Below are 27,022 nucleotides of genomic sequence, written 5' to 3'. Positions count from 1 at the left end.
CTCAAAATTCTCCAAGCCAGGCTTCGACAGTAAGTGAACTGTGAACTTTGAGATGGTCAAGCTGGTTTTAGAAAAGGCAGAGGAACCAGAGATCAAATTGCCAACATCTGTTGGATCATTGAAAAAGCAAGAGAGTTCCAGAAAAACATCTACTTCTGCTTTATTGACTATGCCAAAGCCTTTCATTGTGTATATCACAATAAACTCTGGATAATTCTTAAAGAAATGGGAATACCAGACCACCTTACCTGCTTCCTGAGAAATCTGTATGCAGGTCAAGAAGCAACAGTTAGAACTGGACATAGAACAACAGAATGGTTCCAAGTCAGGAAAGGAGTATGTCAAGGTTATATATTGTCACCCTGCTTATTTAACTTATATGCAGAGTACATCATGCAAAATGCTGGGCTGGAAGAAGCACAAGCTGCAATCAAGATTGCTGGGAGAAATATCAGTAACCTCAGATATTAAGATGACACCATCCTTATGGCAGAAAGCAAAGAACTTATGCGCCTCTTGATGAAAGTGAAAGAGGAGAGTGAAAAAGCTGGCTTAAAACTCAACATTCAGAAAGCTAAGATCATGGCATCCGATCCTATCACTTCATGGCAAAATAGATGGGGAAACAATGGAAACAGTGAGAGACTTTATTTTTGGGGGCTCCAAGATCACTGCAGATGGTGACTGCAGCCATGAAATTAAAAGACACTCACTCCTTGGAAGAAAGCTATGACCAACCTAGACAGCATATTAAAAAGCAGAGACATGACTTTGCCAAGAAAGGTCCGTTTCGTCAAAGCTATGATTTTTCCAGTAGTTATGTATGGATGTGAAAGTTGGTATATAAAGAAAGCTGAACACAAAAGAATTTATGCTTTTAAACTGTGGTGTTGAAGAAGACTCTTGAGAGTCCCTTGGACTGCAAGGAGATCCACCCAGTCCATCCTAAAGGAAATCAGTCCTGAGTAATCATTGGAAGGACTGATGCTGAGGTTGAAACTCCAATACTTTGGCCACCTGATGTGAAGAACTGACTCATTTGAAAAGACCCTGATGCTGGGTAAGATTGAAGGTGGGAAGAGAAGGGGACAACAGAGGATGAGATATTTGGATGGCATCACTGACTTGATGGACATGAGTTTGAGCAAGCTACAGGAGTTGGTGAAGGACAGGGAAGCCTGGTGTGCTGCAGTCCATGGGGTCAAAAGAATTGGACATGACTGAGTGATTGAACTGAACTGAACTGATTTGCAACATTATTAATGATTGTGGTAAACTTTGTTTTTTGTGTATTTTAATCTGTTCTCTAAAAATTGGAATTAAATGAAAAGAGACGGCAATAATAACATTCCCTATTTTGTTGTATTTAGGACCCTATTGTATTCACTGGAACAATGAGGAAAAATCTGGATCCCTTTAAAAAGCATACAGATGAGGAACTGTGGAATGTCTTAGAAGAGGTAATTTATTAAGTATGATAAACTTGTTAGCATCAATATCTAATGTGCGTGTACATTTAATAGCATTGTAGGTAATTAAGTGAGCTTTACAATTTAATTGACTTCGTTTACCTCCTAGGAGAACAATGATGACATGGATGTACTTAAAATGTGTGTATGATAAAATGAGTGAATATGAAAAACAACAGTATAACGCATCATGTTTCCATTTTACCTTTTCCCCTAGAACCCAAAGCAATTAGATACATTACCTTTTTGCCCTTAGTAGAACACTAAACTAGAAGGTAAAATTATGTGTCCAAATTTTACTAGTGACCTAGTGAATTAATTACCTTAATTTGCAAAATTCATTTTATTCCTTTGATCTTAGGAAGTATCTACTATGTGGAGATATCAGTTGTTTTTCATTATTAACAGAAAGATAAATGAGATCATGACAGTAACATAGTGTGAAATTTCATAAGAAAGAGTTTATTAAAGGTATATTTTACATTTGAAAAGTGATATTTATTAGAAGTTGCATCATTCAATGCTGCAGAGCATATGCTGGTAACAGAACTCTGGAGCTTTTTCTAAGTCTTTGTACTAAGTTCATTTCTAGAGGATTTTCTATTATTTGTGTCATGTTTCTCTTTGGCCCACTACTTTGAACTTCCTCAGTCTTGCATGAAAAGGATTTTGACTGTTAAGATGCTGTTGTTTTTTTTTTAATATTAATTTTTTTGGTGCATTTTCCCTAGTTTTGCAAATTGATTCTAAGGTAGTGATGGCAGAAACTCTACCTAGATTTCTAAATAATAGGTAGACTTCTAGGCTCTCATAGAAAATACCTAGCCAGGTATTTTTCCTTGAAAAAGTATGTGTTGCACAAATAGGCACTGAATATTTACTTGCTCTCGTTTTAGAGAATTGTATCTTATTTCTTAATTTTTTTGTCAAAAATACCAGAAAGCAATTGCTCACATTATTGTTTTGAATCAGTGTTTTTATCTTTTGGTATCACTCTTCCAGGGATAGCACTGAGATGTGTAATTCATAGAGGGCCTTTGATTTGGAGGTCAGACAATTTCCTGCCAGTAATTCTGGTTTCTGAAGGTTGTCAGCACTGAGTCTTTACACACCCACCCTGCTTTTCAGCAATTGTGGGAATTTTATTTTCCTAAATCAGGCTAGTTACTTCACTTTTTCCTGCTTGGAAAACAGTGGGCCTCTGATTTCATTTAAGTTTGTAAGTCTTTCTACAGTGAAATTCTAGAAGAAAAGAGGTGGGGAGAGCAGTAAACCACTGAGTGTAAATAAAGATAGGATGGTACACTGCTCTTGAGGTTTTAGGATGCATTACTGGTGAAATTGGGACACATTTTAAACTGGAAGCCCTGGTATTTTCCTATTTATTTCTGAGCTTGAGATCTCTCTTCAGAGACTCTCAGATAGAAAAATTACTTTAAAATTTTAGAAAACATTATTCCATGGACAAGAAAGAAATGTTAGTTGGAGACAAATCCTGATAAAAAACTCTTTTAGAACTTGGCCCTAACTTAATTCGCCTGAAGGAGCTACAATTAAAATAAAATTTAGTAGCCTCTCAATTCTAAAGATCTACATTTATTTAGACTACATTTGGAACTTTCCATAAATATAAATAAATATGAGTTTATGTCACAAAGTGAAGTGTGTGGTTTCTGTGTATTACTTCTGAAATTAACCCTATTACTTTAGTGATAAATCTTAAAGTGAGAAATCATCCCATCATTGTGTTCCTTTGGGAATTATTTCTTTACATCTTTTGTATATATTGTTTACCAATCTTCACTGAAAAACATATAAATCTCATAAAGAAGTAATTCCTAGAGGAACTCCATGATGGGATGATTTCTCAATCAAAGCAATGAGGTCAGTTTTTAGGTGGATTAGAAACCCCAGTCATTGGTTTATAAATAAAGCAAAGTGAAACTGTCAATCAAAACTAATAGAGGTGACCTGGGAGTAAGAGGGCACCCATTTTACTCTTTAAGAACTTTAACTAAAAGGAAAACATGCTTTAAAAATTTTTTTAAAGTCCTCTATTTCTGCCTCATTCTCTCTTGTCAGAGATGGACATCCATAGGGGAGATAGCCCTATGGATGCTGTCCCTCTCATCTTGGCTATTTTTCAAAATATGTTAAAAATATGTTTTTCAATTTCTGAAAAATAGCCAACTTACTGTAAACTGAAGAGTTTTCATTAGAAGTTAGTGCCAATTAGAGCACCTAAAAAAACAACAGCAGCTCTACAAATATATCGAGTAGAGTTTAAAAATGAAGTACTGTATCGATTGGGAGAAAATAATAGCAAATGAAGCAACAGACAAAGGATTAATCTCAAAAATATACAAGCAACTCCTGCAGCTCAATTCCAGAAAAATAAATGACCCAATCAAAAAATAGGCCAAAGAACTAAACAGACATTTCTCCAAGGAAGACATACGGATGGCAAAAAAACACATGAAAAGATGCTCAACATCACTCATTATCAGAGAAATGCAAATCAAAACCACAAAGAGGTACCATTACATGCCAGTCAGGATGGCTGCTATCCAAAAGTCTACAAGCAATAAATGCTGGAGAGGGTGTGGAGAAAAGGGAACCCTCTTACACTGTTGGTGGGAATGCAAATTAGTACAGCCACTATGGAAAACAGTGAGGAGATTCCTTAAAAAGCTGGAAATAGATCTGCCATATGACCCAGCAATACCACTTCTAGGCATACACACTGAGGAAACCAGATCCGAAAGAGACACGTGCACCCCAATGTTCATCGCAGCACTGTTTATAATAGCCAGGACATGGAAGCAACCTAGAGGCCCATCAGCAGACGAATGGATGAGGAAGCTGTGGTACATGAGGAAGCTGTGGTACATATACACCATGGAATATTACTCAGCCATTAAAAAGAATTCATTTGAATCAGTTCTAATGAGATGGGTGAAACTGGAACCCATTATACAGAGCAAAGTAAGCCAGAAAGATAAAGACCATTACAGCATACTAACACATATATATGGAATTTAGAAAGATGGTAATGATAACCTTATATGCAAAAAAAGAAAAAGAGACTCAGATGTATAGAACAGACTTGTGGACTCTGTGGGAGAAGGTGAGGGCGGGATGTTTCAAGAAAACAGCATCGAAACATGTATATCTAGGGTGAAACAAATCACCAGCCCAGGTTGGATGCATGAGACAAGTGCTCAGGCCTGGTGCACTGGGAAGACCCAGAGGGATGGGGTGGAGAGGGAGGTGGGAGGGGGGACCGGGGTGGGGAATACATGTAAATCCATGGCTAATTCATTTCAATGTATGACAAAAACCACTGCAATGTTGTAAAGTAATTAGCCTCCAACAAATAAAAATAAATGGAAAAAAAAAAAAAAAAAGAAGTACTATATCACTCAAAGGTTAAAAGAGCACAGTAGATAAAACTCTGGAAATGAATCAGCAGTGTGTTGCTCCCACTGAAAAAACGAAACAGCTTTGATCCAGGAATTTACAATTGAGAATATAGTATGTCATGTCAGAACTGTGCAGAAAACATTCAGTTATGTGAACCGTTGATAGTATCTCTGTTAAAATACACGTATGTCTCTGTTATGCCCGATGTCCGAATCCCCGAGCGGGAAGAGAGAAAGCTACCAAGAGACAATGCAAAACGCAAGAAGGAAGTTTATTGCTAGCTCGAGCTAGGGCCCCCGCTGTGTCCAACGCAGTGGCGCACAGGCTGAGAGCCCCGAGCCCGGTTTTTCTACCCATATTTATAGGCCATCCAATTTCAAACATAAGCAGGGGTCAATTAGCGAAGCTGATTGGTTACATGTTCGCGCGCGCGGGACTTTTCCGAAAACAAGTTCTGATTGGCTGTATCTGGGTGGCCTGATAATCGTCCTAGTTGCCAGAGGAGGGTCTTTCCCTTCCCGCCTCTGTCTCCTATCATGGCGTTATGTTTGCTCTTCCTACATTCCGTTTGTTCTTCCTACAGTCTCATCACACAGGAAGCCAAGATACAGAAATCTGGGCATTAGCAACCTGTGCACGTGGTTCAGTCCTTGCTATGGCGACAGGTCACAAGCCCATTTCCCAGGGCCTTGTATTTAGGTGAACAAGCTCCTCCTTTACTTCATTTACTGCTGGCTCTGCTCTGTAGTCCACGGGGTCTCAAAGAGCTGGATATGACTGAACGACTTTCACTTCACTTCGCTGCATTACACTATTATCTAATATGTTTTCAGACTCTCCAGTTGTAACTCCTAGTTATTGTCTACTGTCTCTTTTGTCTTTTTTCCATTCAAATAATTATAACTTGATTATATGATTACACTACAAAAGGTCTTCATATTTGTAGCATTGTCATAACCATCCCTGATCCATAAATGAAGTTAGAGTCTCAGAAAACCGTGTGTTCTTGAAAACATTTTCACCTCACAACAGCTTATTCCTTGTCAGGCGTATGTAGACAACTTGAAGGAAAGTAAAAAACCAGATTAGTGATGAGATATCACCTGAGTCACCAGTAGGTTTGAGGTTATTTCCTCATAGTCATGATGTCAGTCTTAAGAAAGACCAATTTGTGTTTACAAGAATTACCAAAGTCAACTCAGAAGGAAAAGTGAGAAAGTCTTGCCATGTTACACTCTTGATCAGTCCCATCACTTGAGTTTAGGTTTATGGAATATGTTTCATAGAATATTCAGTGAGGCCTCTTCCTTGTAACGAGGTGGTGGGTGTGGGGGTGATTAAGGTGACTTCCATTTTATAATTTTCATTGCAGCCACTTGCCTCATAATCCACATCTTATCCTTCAGATTTTGCATATCTTCGTGCTATCACTAAATACTAATACCGTATTTAATCCTTACTCAGAATTCCTATTTCTATGGATGAGACTTTCATAAGCAACACAATTCAGGATAACATTCATGGAAGTACTCCAGCATTTAGGATACCATGAAAACACTGCCCACTCACCCTGGTGTTTTGTAATTTGCCTTTGTAATTCTGTGTACCTGCTAATTGGCCATCACTCATCAATCTTTAATCCTTTAATTTGAAATGTATTTACTCTCTGTATGTTAATTTCAAGCACAGTCTGAATTTTTTTCTTAATCTATAATATTTCTCCAAAACGAATATTCATTGAACTGACCCCTGCAACTCAATATACTTTCAGATTATCTTTGGCAGTTAAAAAGTTGATTTTTTAATCTTACAATTTTGATTTTATGAGCTAGATTAATACAAATACCACCTATACCCACAGTTTGGCGAAAATAACTTCTTGTGTTGTGGTCTGTTTTTCCTGAGTTTTCACTGAAAAACATTTATGAAATTCTTCAAAGAAGATATACAGATGGCCAATAGATACATGAAAAGATGCTCAGCATTATTAATTATTAAAGAAATGCAAATCAAAACCACAATGAGGTACAAACTCATACTAGTCAGAATGGCTATCATCAAAGCCTATAAATAATAAATGCTAGAGAAGATGTGGGAAAAAAGGAATTCCAAAACACTGCTGTGTGTGTGTTTACTCAGTCATGTTTGGCTCTTGGCAACCCTATGAACTGTAGCCTGCCAGACTCCTTTGTCCACGGGATTTTCCAGGCAGGAATACTGGAGTGGGTTGTCATTTCCTTCTCCAGAGGACCTTCCTGACCCAGGGATCACACCCACATTTCTTTCATCTCCTGCATTGGCAGCTGGATTTTTTACCATTGAGCCACTTGGGAAATCCCCAACACACTGTTGGTGGGAATGTAAATTGGTGTGTGGAAAACAGTATGGAGGTTCCTAAAAAAACTAAAAATAGAGCTACCATATGATCCAGCAATTATACTCCTGGGTATATATCTGGGAAAATTGGAAATACTAATTTGAAATGAACTTGCACCCCAGGGTTCATTACTGCACTATTTGCAATAGCCAAGATATAGAAGGAACCCAAGTTTCTGTCAACAGACAATTGGTTTAAGAAGATGTGGCAACATACATACATAAATATTTATATATATATATATATATATAATATGTGTATATGTAGTATATTGTGTTATACAGACATAAAAAGGAATGAAATATTGCTATTTGCAGCAACATGGATAGCCCTAGAAAATCATCCTAAGTGAAGTCAGATAAAGATAAATATTATATGATATCACTTATATGTGGATTCTAAAATATAAAGCAAATTAATGTATATATATAAAGAAACAGACTCACAGACATAGAAAATAAACTTATGGTTATCAAAGGGGAAAGATAGGGATCAATCAGGAGTATGAAATTCACAGATACAAACTACTATACATAAAATAGAGAAGCAACAAAGATTTACTCTATAGCACAGGGAACTAGAATACCTTACAGTAAGGGATTAGATCTGATAGAGTGCCTGGAGAATTATGGATGGAGGTTCATGACATTTGTACAGGAGGCAGTGATCAAAACCACCCCCAATAAAAAGAAATGCAAAAAGGCAAAATTGTTGCCTGAGGAGGCCTTACAAATAGCTGAGAAAAGAAGAGAAGTGAAAGGCAAAGAGAAAAGGAAATATATACTCATCTGAATGAAGAGATCCAAAGAATAACAAGGAGAGATAAGGAAGCCTTCCTAAGTGAAAAATGAAATGAAATAAAGGAAAACAATAGAATGGGAAAGACTAGAGATCTCTTCAAGAAAATTAGAGATACAAAGGGACCATTTCATCAAAGATGGGCACAATAAAGGACAGAAATGGTACGGACCTAACAGAAGTAGAAGATATTAAGGAAAGGTGGCAAGAATACACAGAAGAACTATACAAAGAAGATCTTAATGACCCAGATAACCATGATGGTGCGAGCCCTCACCTACAGCCAGACATCCTGGAGTGTGAAGTCAAGTGGGCCTTAGGAAGCATCACTATGAACAAATGTAATGGAGGTGATGGAATTCCAGTTGAGCTATTTAAAATCCTAAAAGATGATGCTGTTAAAGTGCTGCACTCAACATGCCAACAAATTTGGAAAACTCAGCAGGGGCCACAGGACTGGAAAAGGTCAGTTTTCATTCCAATCCCAAAGAAAGGCAATGCCAAAAAATGTCCAAACTACTGCACAGTTGCACTCATCTTACACACTAGCAAAGTAATGCTCAAAATTCTCCAAGCCAGGCTTTGACAGTAAGTGAACTGTGAACTTTTAGATGGTCAAGCTGGATTTAAAAAGGCAAAGGAACCAGAGATCAAATTGCCAACATCTGTTGGATCATCGAAAAAGCAAGAGAGTTGCAGAAAAATGTCTACCTCTGCCTTATTGACTATGTCAGAGCCTTTGATTGTGTGGATCACAACAAACTGTGGAAAATTCTTAAAGAGATGGGAATACCAGACCACCCAACCTGCCTCCTGAGAAATCTGTATTCGGGTCAAGAAGGAACAGTTAGACCCAGACATGGAACAATGGGCTGGTTCCAAATTGGGAAAGGAGTATGTCACGGTTATATATTGTCACCCTGCTAATTCACTTATATGCAGAGTACATCATGTGAGATGCTGGGCTGGATGAAGCACAAGTTGGAGTCAAGATTGCCAGGAGAAATATCAATAACCTCAGATATGCAGATGACACCACCCTTATGGCAGAAAGTGAGGAAGAACTAAAGCTCCTCTTGATGAAAGTGAAAAAGGAGAGTGAAAAAGCTGGCTTAAAACTCAACATTCAAAAAACAAAGATCATGGCATCTGGTCCTATCACTTCATGACAAATAGATGTGGAAACAGTGAGAGACTTTATTTTTTGGGCTCCAAGATCACTGCAGATGGTGACTGCAGCCATGAAATTAAAAGACTCTTACTCCTTGGAAGAAAAGCTATGACCAACATAGACAGCATATTAAAAAGCAGAGACATTACTTTGCTGACAAAGATCTGTCTAGTCAAAGCTATGGCTTTTCCAGCAGTCATGTATGGATGTGAGAGTTGGACCATAAAGAAAGCTGAGCCCTGAAGAATTGATGTTTTTGTACTGTGGTGTTGGAGAAGACTCTTGAGAGTCCCTTGGACTGCAAGGAGATCAAACCAGTCCATCCTAGAGGAAATCAGTCCTAGATATTCATTGGAACGACTGATGCTGAATCTGAAACTACAGTACTTTGGCCACATGATGCGAAGAACTGACTCATTTGAAAAGACCCTGATGCTGGGAAAGATTGAAGGCAGGAGGAGAAGGAGATGACAGAGAATGAGATGGGGGGATGGCATCACTGACATGATGGACATGAGTTTGAGCAGGCTCCAGGAGTTGGTGATCGACACTGATGATGGAAGCCTGGTGCACTGTGGTCTATGGGGTGGCAAAGTGTCAGACACGACTGAGAGACTAAACTGAACTGACTGATAGTAAGTTACAGTGGAAAATAATCTGAAGGGGAAAAAATACACACACACACACACACACACACACACATATATATATAAACTGATTCACTTTGCTGTATACCTAAAGCTAAAATAATATAGTAAATAAATTACAGTTCAAGAGAAAAACTTCAAAATTATAACATTGAAGAAAATGCACTTGACTTGTTCACAATTATGGTATTAAACATGGGAAAGAATCATCACCAAAATAGTTCTAGTTTTACTGATTTATGAGGCACAATTTGTCATTGTTTGAATTTATTTTTTTTTAGACATTTGGACCTTCCAAAATGGTGAAGTGCTGATAAGACTATATATTTATAGAAACATACTTCCTACAATCATTATATATATATATATATATATATATGTATGTGTGTGTATATATATATATATATATATATTGCAAAATCTATTTTTGGGAAATTTGACTCATCCATAGGGTCCTTTTAACTTTTCTATTCAAATCATACTGAGAGAAATAGCTTAGTTTTTTGAGAGACTTTCTTAACTAATGCTTAAGTAGGTGTGGGGGACACTGAGACCTTTTTATCCTGAGTTAACTCCACCACCTTCCTCAGTGAACACTTTGGAACGAGCTCTCCCCATCACCTGGCTATACTTGTACATAAGAAGTCTTGAGGACATCAGAGCTCTAATGTCTAAGAGGCTTGTCTACTTCAGTAGTTGTTTGTTTAAGAAAATGTCATTCTTCTTTCTATATGCACAGGTACAACTTAAAGAAATCATCGAAGAGCTTCCTGATAAAATGAATACTGAATTAGCAGAATCTGGATCAAACTTAAGTGTTGGGCAGAAACAACTGGTGTGCCTTGCCAGGGCTATTCTCAGGAAAAATCAGATATTGATTATTGATGAAGCCACAGCACATGTGGATCCAAGGTATGGAGCTGAGATTCACGAAACTTGGAATCTGAATTTTAAATATGGTAAATAGGAAATATTAGTGATGTTGAGAAATGTTTTTTATGTGCTCTATTTGCCTCAAAGACATCTCCTGATAACATTAATTCCAGAAAACAGAGGAAGAAACCAAAATGTGGTATTAATGTTGTTATGAGACATCTTGAGAGAGCTAGATTTGTAAATCCAGCTCCTGATAGTTTCAAGCAATTTGGCGGGAAGACAACTTTCCATTGTCTGATGAAAAATAGTAAGTTTCCAAGTAGACTTTCACCTGGGTTGGGAAGACTTCCTGGAGCAGGAAATGGCAACCCACTCCAGTATTCTTGCCTGGAAAGTTTCATGAACAGAAGAGCCTGGCAGGCTATAGTCCATGAGGTTGCAAAAGCGTCAGACACAACTTAGCAACTAAACAACAACAAAGACTTTTTATACTTAGTTTTTCAAGAGCAGGATTATGTTTTAAGTATTGATTTTTAAAAACATAAAAATACCATGTGATATTTTTAAGTCTTAAATCTGCTTTTCCTGTCTTTACTTAACTAAATGCAGTTCTTTGATTCCAGCACTGATGAGTTAATACAAAGAAAGATCCGTGAGAAATTTGCACAGTGTACTGTGCTAACCATCGCACACAGGTTGAGCACCATTATTGACAGTGACAGGATAATGGTAAGGCCCTCACCTGCGGGATTTCCATTTACCTTCAATTTTCAAATTTATTCTTCCTTGTAAAACTTGATTAAAATTTCTAATTAATTAATTAATCAATTCTAATTTTTTCCTCTCATCCTTGACAATAACTCAAGTACTTAAGTATAGTTTCAGAATGTGCTATTAAATAATACATTCAGTAATTTCCTACTTCCATTTAAAAGTTTATTTGAATTGCTGTTTTCTTTTTCCTTATTTTTTTCATTTATTTTTATTAGTTGGAGGCTAATTACTTTACAATATTGTAGTGGTTTTTGCCATTTTGTCAATGTGGTTTTGCCACATTGACATGAATCAGCCATGAATTGCTGTTTTTTTAAGGTATCCAACCATGAAAATATTCCAAACTCACAATGAGACTTCAGATTTCACAGTGGTGCAACAAAGTCATTTTTACTGCATCACAGTTCTTTCAGCAATTTTGTATTCCCTTAATAAAAACAGCATTTCACTAGACTGCTAGGCAGTTGTTAGGTGAAGTTGCAGAATTTCCCAGTTGTTGGGACATTCACAATATGTGCTGTCAAAGTGGAGTCATTGAAGAGAAAAGGCCTAATGAGAAAAAATATTTAAACAGAAAGGATTTAATAAAGAAAATTTGTTACATAAGAATTGGAGGACTGGAAAAATGAATCACTGGGGTAATAATTTTAGGAAGCAATGACTATGTCCTAGGACAGATCTCCAGACCTAAGGACTCAGAGAAGAAGCCTTATGAGTCAGTGCTGAGACCTCCAAGGGGAGGCCATTGTCTAGCTGTTGGTCATATTTGTGAGTGAGCATGATGAGGCTAGTTCTCCATGTGCTAATAGAAGCCGGGGTTATGGTGCAGAAGTAGCAGAAAGCAGGGAGACCATTTGCTCTGCTTCCCACCTTCCTCTTCCCTCTACTGCTCCCTACTGGCAGGACCTCACAAAGGGCCAGCAGGCCCAGGAGCCTCTGAAATGTGATTTGCAGAGACAACTTCTGCATCACAGATGAAAGTGTGGAAAGAAAGGCAGATGGAGACTGAGTGACTGTAGATGAACAACTAGCAAGTCTCTCTCTCTCTCTCTTTATTAGCAAGTCTCTTATACAATGTATCCAGGCATTGCAGACACAGAAAGCTCCAAACTTTGGTCTCTGGATGTCTGCCTAGTGTCTTTCTTTCAGGTTTGATTGGCTCTTTCTTCCTTAGTAATTTAATATTTCCTTCCTTATCTTTATCTCCTCCATTTCTTCCTCCCTTCATTTTCTCTCTTTTTCTTTCTATTAACTCTCTCTCTCTCTTTGTTCTTCCCCTCTGTTGCTTGCTGAGTTTCAATAGATTTTAGGTTGTGGTTTATTAAATGACAAGGAAATCATCCCTCAAAGGGAAAACCTTTGGCAGCAAATAAGCCCCAAAGAAAGCAAAGTATTTTCAGGCTAACCTAGTCTGGGTCAACGAGGTTATTTCACCCACTGTATAGATACTAGTCATCACAAGACTCCAGAGTATACAATTGATGCTGATTAGTGATGAAATAAATAGATAAAGAAGGCCTGCACAATGCATAAGAGACAGCAGATGGAGTTAACCAGTGATTTTGATGGTCCACACTAAACAGGTAATAATCAGGGATAAATGGTCAGTAATACCTCAAATTCCTTATGTCCAATGATATAATGGAGCTTTTGACTTCTTGGACAGTTTCTAGAAAGTCACCTCCCACCCTACTCCCCATGCATTTTCAGGTGGGATCATCAGTGGGGACACTGAATAGATACAAGACTGTCAGCACTGAGGCAGTGCCTGTAGCCTCACTCCCCCGAGCTGAACATGCACAGAAGTGAGCTCTGTGGAGGCAGATGACAGGAGTAGGGGATTGCCAACCAAAGGGATGCTCTAGGCTCCAAGCAGTGCAGTTGGTCACAGGACAAGAACATCTCGGTAGGAAGCAGGCTTCTTCTGCAGAGTTTGTGAGGGACCGCGTGACAATCCAAGGTTGTAGGATAGTGACTCTTAGAATCCAGAGATGTTGTTTAGCATGGAGCATCTTTAGTCACTCATTTTGTGTTCTTGAATGCTAGTTGGAAAATTAACCTTTTCCTTCTACTCTTTACCTGTCACTTTGTTAATTCTTCTCTCTCAGCATTGTATTTCCATACTGTTCCCCAAAGCATCCTTCTTCCACAGTAAGTGAATGATGCTGTGAACTTTACCTGTTTCAAGCCCTTTTTGAGGTTTTTCTTTCACCCTGTCCTTGCCCTCCACCTCTCCCTGCAGTCACCCCATTGTTATTGAAGGCATCCTGCCAATGAAAATGAATTAAATTATCTTGCATTGGGTCCATTTAAGTTTTATGTCTAGGACATCTAGCTGGAATATCAGCAGATACGCAAGCCAGATAAACACATCTTCTTTGCGCTTATATAACTGACTCAGATAATATAATGTATTTTTCCTAAACCTACTAGAGAGTAGAGAGTGACAAGCAATTTGAGGTTGGTATTCATTGGGATTGAGAGTTGAGGGATTCTTATCACACCAAATTGAATGTGTGGTCTAGTTTATAATTTAACTTGAATTACAGGAAGAGTGGAGATGTACCTGGAGATTACAGGAGAATTGTAATTTCAAGATTAAAGGGTTTTAAAATAAGAAGTTAAAACTATATCTATTTTTTCTGTACACAAGAAAAAATTTATAGTTGTTTATGTCAATTTGTTCTGAAGTATCTAGAATCTTTGATCAAAGCAGTAAATGTAAAGGCTAAGTTGGTAAAATTCTGTTCCTGGCATTTTTCAGTCTGTGTCCCATCTCAGCTTTTATGGCCTGACATGAGTCTGAGCTGCACTAAACACTCTTGCTCCTTTCGATTCTCCCTCCTCTCTGACTGTCCTTTTTCTTTCTTTTATTCCAATATTTGATGTAGATGAGTTTCAATCCTCAGCCCTGCTTTGTCCCTCCCTCATTTCCCCTCTCACTCTCCCTTTTGTCCACAGTCATCAATCTGGGGCATGTGGTCCTCCAGGTCCACGTCCCTAATCCTTAGCTATTCCCTGTGCCAGCTGAACTCTTTCTCTAAACCCCCTGATCTCACCCTATCGTCTTGACAGATTACTTCATTGAGTGCTCACTCATTCATGCCCTGAATTTAGTTTCCTTTTCATTTAACATCCAATGAGCACGTATTAAGTGCCTGTTACCTGTCATGTGCAATGCCAGGGGCCTGAGATGCAACACCAAACAAGGGAGATTGCATACCCTGCACTTAAGGAGATACCAGTCTCACCTCCAGCCCTCTTGACCTAGGTTATTCCCTGTGTCTGGAAAGACCATTGTCCACCCACCCACCCCCACTTCTGCATGTTCACGTCTATCCATTCTTCGAGGCCCAGTTCATTGCCTGATCTCCTCCTTGAAGCTCATACTCAGAACCTCTGACAGAAGTCACCTTTTCTGTTACTAAACTCCGTTTGGTGTGGTTTTTTTTTTTTTTTTTTCTCTTCCAGTGTAGACATTTGAGGATTTCCTTCTCTCTCTCCTCTCAGTACAGGCTCGCTGAAGGCAGGGCCTGTGACTTACTTGTGTTTGACTCTTCTACAGCATCTAGCATAGTGACAGGAATGCAATTAAATGTGTAATAAATATTTGCTGAATAATTCAGATATTAATGAAAAATTTTCTCGTGTTCCTCAAATGTGTTTTGCCTATGTGTTACTTAACTCTTTATTAATCCTGAAAACTAAATCATATTTGTTTTATTTTTCTGTGAATATATAAGCGGTACACAGTAAATAATTTGAGCCTGAGTGTAATAAAAATTGCAGTAGAAAGTAGGGGAAATATTTATGCTTATGGGAATATTTGTTTAATTTATATATAAAACTAGTACAAAGTCTTCAGTTCAGTTCAGTTGCTCAGTCGTGTCCAACTCTTTGCAACCCCATGAACCACAGCACGCCAAGCCTTCTTGTCCATCACCAACTCCTGGAATTTACCCAAACTCATGTCCATCGAGTGGGTGATGCCATACAACCATCTCATCCTCTGTCGTCCCCTTCTCCTCCTGCCCTCAATCTTTCCCAGCATCAGGGTCTTTTCAAATGAGTCAGCTCTTCACATCAGGTGGTCAAAGTATTGGAGTTTCAGCTTCAACATCAGTCCTTCCAATGAACACCCAGGCCTGATCCCCCTTAGGATGGACTGGTTGGATCTTCTTGCAGTCCAAGGGACTCTCAAGAGTCTTCTCCAACACCACAGTTCAAAAGCATCAGTTCTTCAGTGCTCAGCTTTCTTTATAGTCCAATTCTCACATGCATACACGACTACTGGAAAAATTGCTTCTTTAGTCTTACTCAAAGAGAAAATTGGATTTCTAGATATCTCTTCAGTGCAGAGCAATTATACTAAAGCTGCTTATGTAGCAACTCTTTTTTGTCAGGCTTTCACTCTCAGGATAATAAACTACAACCAAAACCAACTTTAAGAAGCACTTTAACCTCACTGACAAGGGATTCATCCCCAAAGAGATGACATAATCTGGAAGCATTTACTTTTTTCCCAAGTTTTGCTCAGTGTTTTTAAACCAACTTGACAGTTAATTTACTGTCAGGTCACTGTTGTCTGACTTGTATGATGCCAGTGTACTTTTTAGATAAATTGAGTTTGATTTTCTTGAATTAAGAAATTTCCCAACTCTGAATGTCTGCATAAACAACCCTCAAATCTCACAGTCTGAAAGCTAAAATTACTAACTAATTGTAACAACCCCAAATGCCTTTGGCAGAATATAAATGATATAGATTGCTAAGTGCCTGTAATCATAGTCTAAATCTTTGATTTTCTTCTATTACTACAACATTATAATATTAAAACATTGGGTTAGGGCTTGATCTACTAGTAAAATAGGGTAATCAAACTATTTAATTACCAGCCAGTCTTACCACTCAAACAGACTCTCTGTATTCTCCCTGTCCTGCCCCTTTCTGAAATATTGTTGGAGTTATAAGAAGTTACTGTGAAACACTGTGTACTGACAGGTTTCTTTCTGCTACTTAACAGGTTTTGGATTCAGGAAGACTGGAAGAATATGATGAGCCATATGTTTTGCTGCAAAATAGAGACAGCCTGTTTTACAAGATGGTGCAACAACTGGGCAAGGCTAAGGCTGCTGCCCTCACTGAAACAGCAAAACAGGTGAGCCCACTGCGGGGAGTTGTAATTAAAATTTATCTCCACAGTTCATGCCTCACGATTTGGTAGCAGGGGTCCAGTAACAAGCTCTCTGTGTCCTTTTCAATCATAAGCCTCCAGAGACAAAGCTTCATGAATGGATCTTAACATGTTGCAGGTGGAAGACAGGTATGCTGGGACTCTGCAGAAGCAGTGGGATGGGGTCAGGATGTGTGCATGCACGTGCACCTGAGAGAGATTTTGGATTGGATTTGGCACACATTTGGACTCTGGGTTCAGATTCTCACAGAGCACAGAACACCCATTTTACAGACCTTTCACATTCATTCTGTTCGGTGCTCAGCACATTTGTGATACAAGTTCTGTCAAAGAATATCCAGGAAATTTGACAGTAAGGGAAAAAATTTGGAGTATTTTGATTCTAGGAATATCTTCCAGGGAAAGGTGTAGGTCTCTTCTATGTTCTGATCTGTAAATAAAACTCCTACCTGATCCTGTCACTTTCTCTCTAATTCTTTGTTGTTTAGAATGAGGTGCATTTGCTCCCCATGCTTTCTCTAGCTTATGGAAAATGAAGTTGTCATCAGGACAAATAAAAAACTCATAGCACCTTCACACTGTAGTCTGAGTGGTGCTGAAGCTGACAGAGCACTTTCTCAGAGATGAGCTGCGGGAGGCACTAAGCACTGTGTGTGGTGTGAGGAAGGCGCTCAGTGAGGAACACTCAGGTCATGTGGTTTTGTAATGAAAAATTTGGTCTTGTTTCCATAATGAATGAGAATAATGAAGGCAAATTTCAAAGAATAAAGGAAAGAAATTTGTTAATTTGCTAGCAAGTGAGTAGGATAGCAGACTAATTTTTTAAAGAACTATCATCCTGCCTTCTAAGAGATAGCAAGATGTACTTAAAGAAAAGTTTTAGGGTGCCTATATGACGGCTGTCACATATAGTTGATTTTTTTTTTAGGATAGCTATTTCCATGATGTTATCCCTGGTCATTTTGGTCCCCTGGTCTCAGTCAAAATGTTCCTCTTTTGATATTTTTTGCTTTGCTGACTTCATGGCCTTGGGTTTCTGTGGTTAAGACAAGAGGAACAAGCAGAAGTGGCAAGAATGCCTGCACTGAGGTCTGGTTTAAAGAACTTAGTCATTGTCATGCAGCTGGCTATAATTCTTTCTGGAGCAAGGTGAGAATGGGGTTGATGGAAGGATGGAGGGAGGGAATGATGGTCTGGTGCTCTTGCCCCTTGAGAGGCATGGCTTGAGGTGGGATGAGGCTTCTAACTGTGTGTGGTGAGGCTTCCCCATTGAAACTAGATCTCTGATCATGAAATTATAGGTGTATTTTTACTTCTTCATACTTTATACTTCACATTTTCCAGATTTTTTACTTGTAAAGAATAAATTTACTTGTGTAATATTTTAAATATCTCTTCAAAACATATTCCAAGTATCTCACAGTATTTCTGTTAGATATACTGTGGAGAATTCTTCAAGAGATATGAATACCAGACCACCTTACCTACCTCCTGAGAAATCTGTATGCAGGTCAGCAAACAACAGTTATGACTGGACAAGGAACAACAGACTGGTTCCAAACTGAGAAAGAAGTACGTCAAGGTTGTATACTGTCACTCTGCTTATCTAACTTATATGAAGAGTACATCATGTGAAATGCTAGGCTGGAAGAAGCACAAGCTGAAATCAAGATTGCCAGGAGAAATATCAATAACCTCAGACACGCAGATGACACCACCCTTATAGCAGAAAGCAAAGAAGAACTAAAGAGCATCTTGATGAAAGTGAAAGAGGAGAGTGGAAAAGCTGGCTTAAAACTCAACATTCAGAAAACTAAGATCATGGTATCCGGTCCCATCACTTCATGACAAATAGATGAGGAAACAATGGAAACAGTGAGAGACTTTATTTTCTTGGGCTACAAAATCACTGCAGACGGTGACTGCAGCCATGAAATTAAAAGACGCTTGCTCCTTGGAAGAAAAGCTATGACAAACCTAGACAGCAAATTAAAAAACAGAGAGATGACTTTGCTGACGAAGGTCCATCTAGTCAAAGCATGGTTTTTCCAGTAGTCATGTATGGATGGGAAAGTTGGACTACAATGAAAGCTGAGCACTAAAGAATTGATGCTTTGAAAAAAAATTATTTATTTATTTTACCTTACAACATTGTATTGGTTTTGCCATACATTGACTTGAATCCGCCATGGGTGTACATGTGTTCCCCATCCTGAACCCAACACCCAACTCCCTCCCATTCCCATCCCTCTGGGTCATCCCAGTGCACCAGCACCGAGCATCCTGTATCATGCATCAAACCTGGACTGGCGATTCGTTTCAGATATGATAATTTACATGTTTCAATGCTGTTCTCCCATATCATCCCACCCTCACCCTCTCCCACAGAGTCCAAAATACTGTTCAATAAATCTGTGTCTCTCTTCTTATCTTGCATACAGGGTTATCATTACCATTTTTTTAAATTCCACATATATGCATTAGTATACTGTATTGGTGTTTTTCTTTCTAGCTTAATTCACTCTGTATAATAGGCTCCAGTTTCATCCATCTCATTAGAACTGATTCAAATGTATTCTTTTTAATGGCTGAGTAATATTCCATTGTGTATATGTACCACAGCTTTCTTATCCATTCATCTGCTGATGGGCATATAGGTTGCTTCCATGTCCTGGCTATTATAAACAGTGCTACAATGAATATTGGGGTACAAATCTCTTTCAATTCTGGTTTCCTTGGTGTGTATGCCTAGCAGCAGGATTGCTGGGTCATATGGCAGTTCTATTTCCAGTTTTTTAAGGAATCTCCACTCTGTTCTCCATAGTGGCTGTACTAGTTTGCATTCCCACCAACAGTGTAAGAGGGTTCCCTTTTCTTCACACGCTCTCCAGCATTTATTACTTGTAGAGTTTTTGATAGCAGCTATTCTGACTGGCGTGAAATGGTACCTCATTGTGGTTTTGATTTGCATTTCTCTGATAATGAGTGATGTTGAGCATCTTTTCATGTGTTTGTTAGTCATCTGTAAGTCTTCTTTGGAGAAATGTCTGTTTAGTTCTTTGGCCCACTTTTTGATTGGGTCTTTTATTTTTATGAAATTAAGCTGAGGAGTTGCTTGTTTATTTTTGAGATTAATTATTTGTCTGTTGCTTCATTTGCTACAATTTTCTCCAATTCTGAAGATTGTCTTTTCACCTTGCTTATAGTTTCCTTTGTTGTGCAAAAACTTTTAAGTTTAATTAGGTCCCATTTGTTTATTTTTTGCTTTTATTTCCAATATTCTGGGAGGTGGGTCATAGAGGATCCTGCTGTGGTTTATGTCAGAGAGTGTTTTGCCTATGTTTTCCTCAAGGAGTTTTATAGTTTCTGGTCTTACATTTAGATCTTTAATACCTTTTGAGTTTATTTTTGTGTATGGTGTTAGAAAGTGTTCTAGTTTCATTCTTTCACAAGTCATTGCCCACTTTTCACAGCACCACTTGTTGAAGAGATTGTCTTTTCTCCATTGTATATTCTTGCCTCCTTTGTCAAAGATAAGGTGTCCATAGGTGCATGGATTTATCTCTGGGCTTTCTATTTTGTTCCATTGATCTATATTTCTGTCTTTGTGCCAACACCACACTGTCTTTATGACTGTGGCTTTGTAGTATAGACTGAAGTCAGGCAGGTTGATCCCTCCAGTTCCATTCTTCTTTCTCAAGATTGCTTTGGCTATTTGAGTTTTTTTTTTTTGTATTTCCATACAAATTATGAAATTATTTGTTCTAGTTCTCTGAAAAATACCATTGGTAGCTTGATAGGGATTGCATTGAATCTATAGATTACTTTGGGTAATATAGTCATTTTCACTATACTGATTCTTCTGATCCATGAGCACTGTATATTTCTCCATCTGTTTGTGTCCTCTGTGATTTCTTTCATCAGTGTTTTATAGTTTTCTATATATAGGTCTTCTGTTTCTTTAGGTAGATTTATTCCTAAGTATTTTATTCTTTTCGTTGCAATGGTGAATGGGATTGTTTCCTTAATTTCTCTTTTTGTTTTCTCATTGTGATTGTATAGGAATGCAAGGGATTTCTGTGTGTTGATTTTATATCCTGCAACTTTACTATATTCATTGATTAGCTCTAGTAATTTTCTGATGGAGTCTTTAGGGTTTTCTATGTAGAGGATCATGTCATCTGCAAACAGCGAGAGTTTTACTTCTTTTCCAATCTGGACTCCTTTGATTTCTTTTTCTGCTCTGATTGCTGTGGCCAAAACTTCCCAAACTATGTTGAATAGTAGTGGTGAGAGTGGGCACCCTTGTCTTTTTCCTGACTTTAGGGGAAATGCTTTCAACTTTTCACCATTGAGGATAGTGTTTGCTGTGGGTTTATCACATATAGCTTTTATTATGTTGAAGTATGTTCCTTCTATTCCTGCTTCCTGGAGAGTTTTTATCATAAATCGATGTTTAATTTTGTCAAAGGCTTTCTCTGCATCTATTGAGATAATCATGTGGCTTTTATTTTTCAATTTGTTAATGTGGTGTATTACATTTATTGATTTGCAGATATTGAAGAAACCTTGCATCCCTGGGATAAAGCCCACTTGGTCTTGATGTATGATCTTTTAAATATGTTGTTGGATTCTGTTTGCTAGAATTTTGTTAAGGATTTTTGCGCCTATGTTCATCAGTGATATTGGCCTATAGGTTTCTTTTTTTGTGTGGCATCTTTGACAGGTTTTGGTACTAAGGTGATGGTGGCTTCATAGAATGAACTTGGAAGTTTACCTTCCTCTGCAATTTTCTGGAAGAGTTTGAGTAGGATAGGTGTTAGTTCTTCTCTAAATTTTTGGTAGAATTCAGCTGTGAAGCCCTCTGATCATGGGTTTATTTTTGCTGGAAGATTCCTGACTACAGTTTCAATGTCCATGCTTGTGATGGGTCTGTTAAGATTTTCTGTTTCTTTCTGGTTCAGTTTTGGAAAGTTATACTTTTCTAAGAATTTGTCTATTTCTTCCAAGTTGTCAATTTTCTTGGCATATAGTTGCTGATAGTAGTCTCTTATGATCCTTTGTATTTCTGTGTTGTCTGTTGTGATCTCTCCATTTTCATTTCTAATTTTGTTGATTTGATTCTTCTCCCTTTGTTTCTTGAGGAGTCTGGCTAATGGTTTGTCAATTTTATTTATCTTCTCAAAGAACCAGCTCTTGGCTTTGTTGATTTTTGCTATGGTCTCATTTGTTTCTTTTGCATTTATTTCTGCCCTAATTGTTAAGATTTCTTTCCTTCTGCTAACCCTCGTGTTCATAATTTCCTTTTCAAGTTGCTTTAGGTGTAGAGTTAGGTTATTTATTTGGCTTTTTTCTTGTTTCTTGAGGTAAGCCTGTATTGCTATGAAACTTCCCCTTAGTACAGTGTCCCATAGGTTTTGGGTTGTTGTGTTTTCATTTTCATTCATTTCTATGCATATTTTGATTTCTTTTTTGATTTTTTTTCTGTGATTTTTTGGTTGCTCAGCAGCTTGTTGTTCAGCCTCCATATGTTGGAATTTTTAATAGTTTTTCTCCTCTATTGACATCTAATCTCACTGAATTGTGCCCAGAAAAGATGCTTGGAATGATTTCAATTTTTTTAATTTACCAAGGCTAGATTTATGGCCCAGGATGTGATCTATCCTGGAGAAGTTTCCGTGTGTGCTTGAGAAAAAGGTGAAATTCATTGTTTTTGGGTGAAATGTCCTACAGATATCAATTAGGTCTAACTGGTCTATTGTGTCATTTAAAGTTTGTGTTTCCTTGTTAATTTTCTGTTTAGTTGATCTGTCCATTGGTGTGAGTGGGGTTTTGAAGTCTCCACTATTATTGTGTTATTGTTAATTTCCCCTTTCATACTTGTTAGCATTTGCCTTACATATTGTGGTGCTCCTATGTTGGGTGCATATATATTTATAATTGTTATATCTTCTTCTTGGATTGATCCTTTGATCATTATGTAGGGTCCTTCTTTGTCTCTTTTCACAGCCTTTGCTTTAAAGCCTATTTTATCTGATATGAGTATTGCTACTCCTGCTTTCTTTTGGTCTCTGTTTGTGTAGAATATCTTTTTCCAGCCCTTCACTTTCAGGCTGTATGTGTCGCTTGATTCGAGGTGGATCTCTTGTAGACAACATGTATAGGGATCTTGTTTTTGTATCCATTCAGCCAGTCTTTGTCTTTTGGTTGGGGCATTCAACCCATTTACATTTAAGGTAATTATTGATAAGTATGATCCCACTGCCGTTTACTTTATTATTTTGGGTTTGAGTTTATACACCCTTTCTGTGTTTCCTGTCTAGAGAAGATCCTTTAGCATTTGTTGGAGAGCTGGTTTGGTGGTGCTGAATTCCCTAGCTTTTGCTTGTCTGTAAAGCTTTTGATTTCTCCCTCATATTTGAATGAGATCCTTGCTCGGTACAGTAATCTGTACGTTTTTTTCTTTCAACACTTTAGGTATATCCTGCCATTCCCTTCTGGCCTGAAGAGTTTCTATTGAAAGATCAGCTGTTGTCCTTATGGGAATCCCCTGTGTGTTACTTATTGTTTTTCCCTTGCTGCTATTAATATATGTTCTTTGTGTTTGATCTTTGTGAATTTGATTAATACGTGTCTTGGGGTGTTTTGCCTTGGGTTTATCCTTTTTGGGACTCTCTGGGTTTCTTGGACTTGGGTGATTATTTCCTTCCCCATTATTATCTCTTCAAGTATTTTCTTTTTTTTTTTTTTCATTTATTTTTATTAATTGGAGGCTAATTACTTTACATCATTGCAGTGGTTTTTGTCATACATTGAAACTGTTGGTGGGAATGCAAATTAGTACAGCCACTATGGAAAAGAGTGTGGAGATTTCTTAAAAAGCTGGAAATAGAACTGCCATATGACCCAGCAATCCCACTTCTGGGCATACACACCGAGGAAACCAGATCTGAAAGAGACACGTGCACCCCAATGTTCATCACAGCACTGTTTATAATAGCCAGGACATGGAAGCAACCTAGATGTCCATCAGCAGACGAATGGATGAGGAAGCTGTGGTACATATACACCATGGAATATTACTCAAGTATTTTCTTATGGTCTTTATTTTTGTCTTCTTCTTCTGGGACTCCTATGATTTGAATGTTGGGGCGTTTAACATTGTCCCAGAGGTCTCTGAGGTTGTCCTCATTTCTTTTAATTCTTTTTTCCTCTCTGTTTCATTTATTTCTACCATTCTATCTTCTACCTCACTTATCCTATCTTCTGCCTCCATTATTCTACTGTTGGTTCCCTCCAGAGTGTTTTTTATCTCATTTATTGCATTATTCATTATATATTGACTCCTTTTTATTTCTTCTAGGTCTTTGTTAAACCTTTCTTGCATCTTCTTGATCCTTGCCTCCAGGCTATTTATCTGTAACTCCAGTTTGCTTTCAAGATTTTGGATCATTTTCACTATGGTAGATTCCCTATCCCTTCCTCTTTTGTTTGGTTTGGTGGGCATTTATCCTGTTCCTTTACCTGCTGGGTATTTCTCTGCCTTTTCATCTTGTTTATATTGCTGTGTTTGGGATGGCCTTTCTGTATTCTGGCTATTGGTGTTTCCTCTTTATTGCGGAGGCTCCTCGCTGTGGGTGTGGTTGGATGGCTCCTCGTTGGGGTGTGGGTGGGTTGTCAAGGTTTTCTGGTTAGGGAAGCTTGTGTCAGTGTTCTGGTGGGTGGAGCTGGATTTTTCTCTCTGGAATGCAATGAAGTGTCCAGTAATAAGTTTTGAGATGTCAGTGGGTTTGGTGTGGCTTTGCTTAGCCTGTATATTGATGCTCATGGGTATGTTCCTGTGTTTCTGGAGAATTTGTGTGGTATGTCTTGGTCTGGAGCTTTTTTGGCCCATGGGTGATGCTAGGTTTCAGTGTAGGTATGGATGCATTTGATGAGCTCCTATCATTTAATGTTCCCTGGATTCAGGAGTTCTCTGGTAGTCTCAGGATTTGGACTTAAGCCTCCTGCCTCTGGTTTTCAGTCTTATTCTTACAGTAACCTCAAGACTTCTCCATCTATACAGCACTGATGATAAAACATCTAAGTTAATGATGATAAGTTTCTCCACAGTGAGGGACACCTGGAGAGGTACACAGAGTTATATGGGAAGAGAAGAGGTAAGAGGGAGTTAGAGGTGAACAGGAGGAGCAGAGGGGGTATCAAAAGGGGAGAGAGCAAGCTAGCCAGTAATCCCTTTCCTATGCGCTCTCCGACCCCTCAGAGATGTTCACAGAGTTACACAGAGTGGAGAAGAGGGAGGAAGGAGACAAAGGTGGCAAGGAGGATAAAAGGGGGAATCAAAAGGAGAGAGACAAATCCAGCCAGTAATCAGTTCCACATCTTTTAAAAAATTTTTTAATTTGTTTTAATTGGAGGCTAATTGCTTTACAATATTGTGGTGGTTTTGTCATACATCAACATGGATCAGCCACAGGTGCACATGTGTCCCCCCCATCCTGAACCTCCTCTTCCATCTTCCTCCCCACCCCATCCCTTTGGTTGTCCCAGAACACCAGCTTTGAGTGCCTTGCTTCGTGCATCAAACTTGCACTGGCCATCTATTTTACATATGGTAATATACATGTTTCAGTGCTATTCTCTCAAATCATCCCACCCTCGCCTTCTCCCACATGGTCCAAAAGTCTTTTCTTTACATCTGTGTCTCTTCTGCTGCCTTGCACATATGATCGTCGTTACCATCTTTATGAATTCTATATATGTGTGTTAATATACTGTATTGGTTTTCTTCTTTTTGCCCTACTTAATTCTGTATAATAGGCTCCAGTTTTGTCTACCTCATTAGAACTGACTCAAATGTGTTCTTTTTTTTTTTATAGCTGAGTAATATTCCATCCTGTATGTGTACCACAACTTCTTTATCCATTCGTCTGCCAATGGACATATAGGTTGCTTTCATGTCCTAGCTATTGTAAACAGTGCTGCAATGAACATTGGTGTATCTGTGTCTCTTTCAGTTCTGGTTTCTTTGGTGTGTATGACCAGCAATACCACATCTTCTTTATCCATTACTTCTTCGATGGACGTTTAGGTTGTTTTTATGTTTTGGCTATTGTGAATACTGCTGCTATGAACATAAACATGCATGTATCTATTTGAATTCTAGTTTTTTCTGGGCATATGCCCAGGAATGGGTTTGCTGGAACATAAAGTAATTCTATTTTTAGTTTTCTGAGGAACCTCTGTATTGCTTTCCATAGTAGCTGTATCAATCCCAACTTACATTCCCATCATTAGTGTGGGAGGGTTCCCTTTTCTCCACACCCTGTCCATAATTTATTAATTGTAGACTTTTAAATGATGGACATCCTGACCAGTGTGAAGTGGTAGATTTGATTTACATTTCTCTAATAATTAGTGGTGACAAATATCTTTTCAGATGCCTACTGGCCATCTGCATGTCTTCTTTGGAGTAATGTCTATTAAGATCTTCTGCCCATTTTTTTGTTGGGTTTCATGTTTTTATTTTGTTGAGTTGTATCAGCTGTTTGTATATTTTGGAGATTAAGCCCTTGTCTGTTGCATCATTTACAAATATTTCTCTCCCATTCTATAGGTTGTCTTTTTGTTTTGTTTTATCATTTCCCTTGCTGTGCAAAGTCTTGTAAGTTTGATTAGGTCTGATTTGTTTATTCTTATTTTTAATTCTATTGCCTTAGGAGACTGACTTAAGAAAACATTGGTATGATTTATGTCAGAGAATGTTTGCCTATGATTTCTTCTAGGCATTTTATGGTGTCATGTCTTATGTTTAAGTCTTTAAGTCATTTTGAGTTTATTTTTGTGCATGATGTGAGAGTGTGTTCTACCTTCATTGCTTTGCATGCAGCTGTCCAACTTCCTTAGCACCACTTGTTGAAGAGACTGTCTTTTCCCCATTTTAAGTTCTTACTTCTTTTGTTGAAGATTAATTGACAGTAGGTATGTGGGTTTACTTCTGGGCTGTCTATTCTATTCCATTAATTTTCATGCTATTTCACACTAATCCCACACTGCTTTGATTATTGTAGCTTTGCAGTATTGTCTGAAGTCTGAGAGAGTTATGCCTCTCAGTTTGTTTTTTTTCCCCTTAAGATTTCTTTGGTGATTCTAGGTCCTCCGTGGTTCCATGTAAATGTTTAGATTATTTGTTTTAGTTCTGAGAAAAATGTTATGGGTAGTTTGATAAGGATCACATTAAACCTTTAGATTTCTTTGGAGAGTATTGCCATTTTAGCAATATTGATTCTTCCA

The 27,022-nt window shown here is 38.1% G+C and overlaps 1 protein-coding gene across 1 annotated transcript in view; it reads left to right on the top strand.

The window, feature by feature from the left end:
• LOC110149702 (ATP-binding cassette sub-family C member 4-like) overlaps positions 1 to 27,022 on the top strand; it is a 326,525-nt gene that overhangs the window by 287,691 nt on the left and 11,812 nt on the right. The window contains 4 exon segments of the mRNA XM_070471511.1: positions 1,371 to 1,460; positions 10,625 to 10,797; positions 11,385 to 11,490; positions 16,559 to 16,693. Coding sequence (XP_070327612.1) covers positions 1,371 to 1,460; positions 10,625 to 10,797; positions 11,385 to 11,490; positions 16,559 to 16,693 — 504 coding nt within the window.

This window comes from Odocoileus virginianus, chromosome 8, assembly GCF_023699985.2.
Source record: "Odocoileus virginianus isolate 20LAN1187 ecotype Illinois chromosome 8, Ovbor_1.2, whole genome shotgun sequence".
In the NCBI taxonomy this organism is placed as follows: domain Eukaryota; kingdom Metazoa; phylum Chordata; class Mammalia; order Artiodactyla; family Cervidae; genus Odocoileus; species Odocoileus virginianus.
Note: the sequence above shows the minus strand (reverse complement) of the source record. Positions and strands in the feature narration are given on the sequence as shown.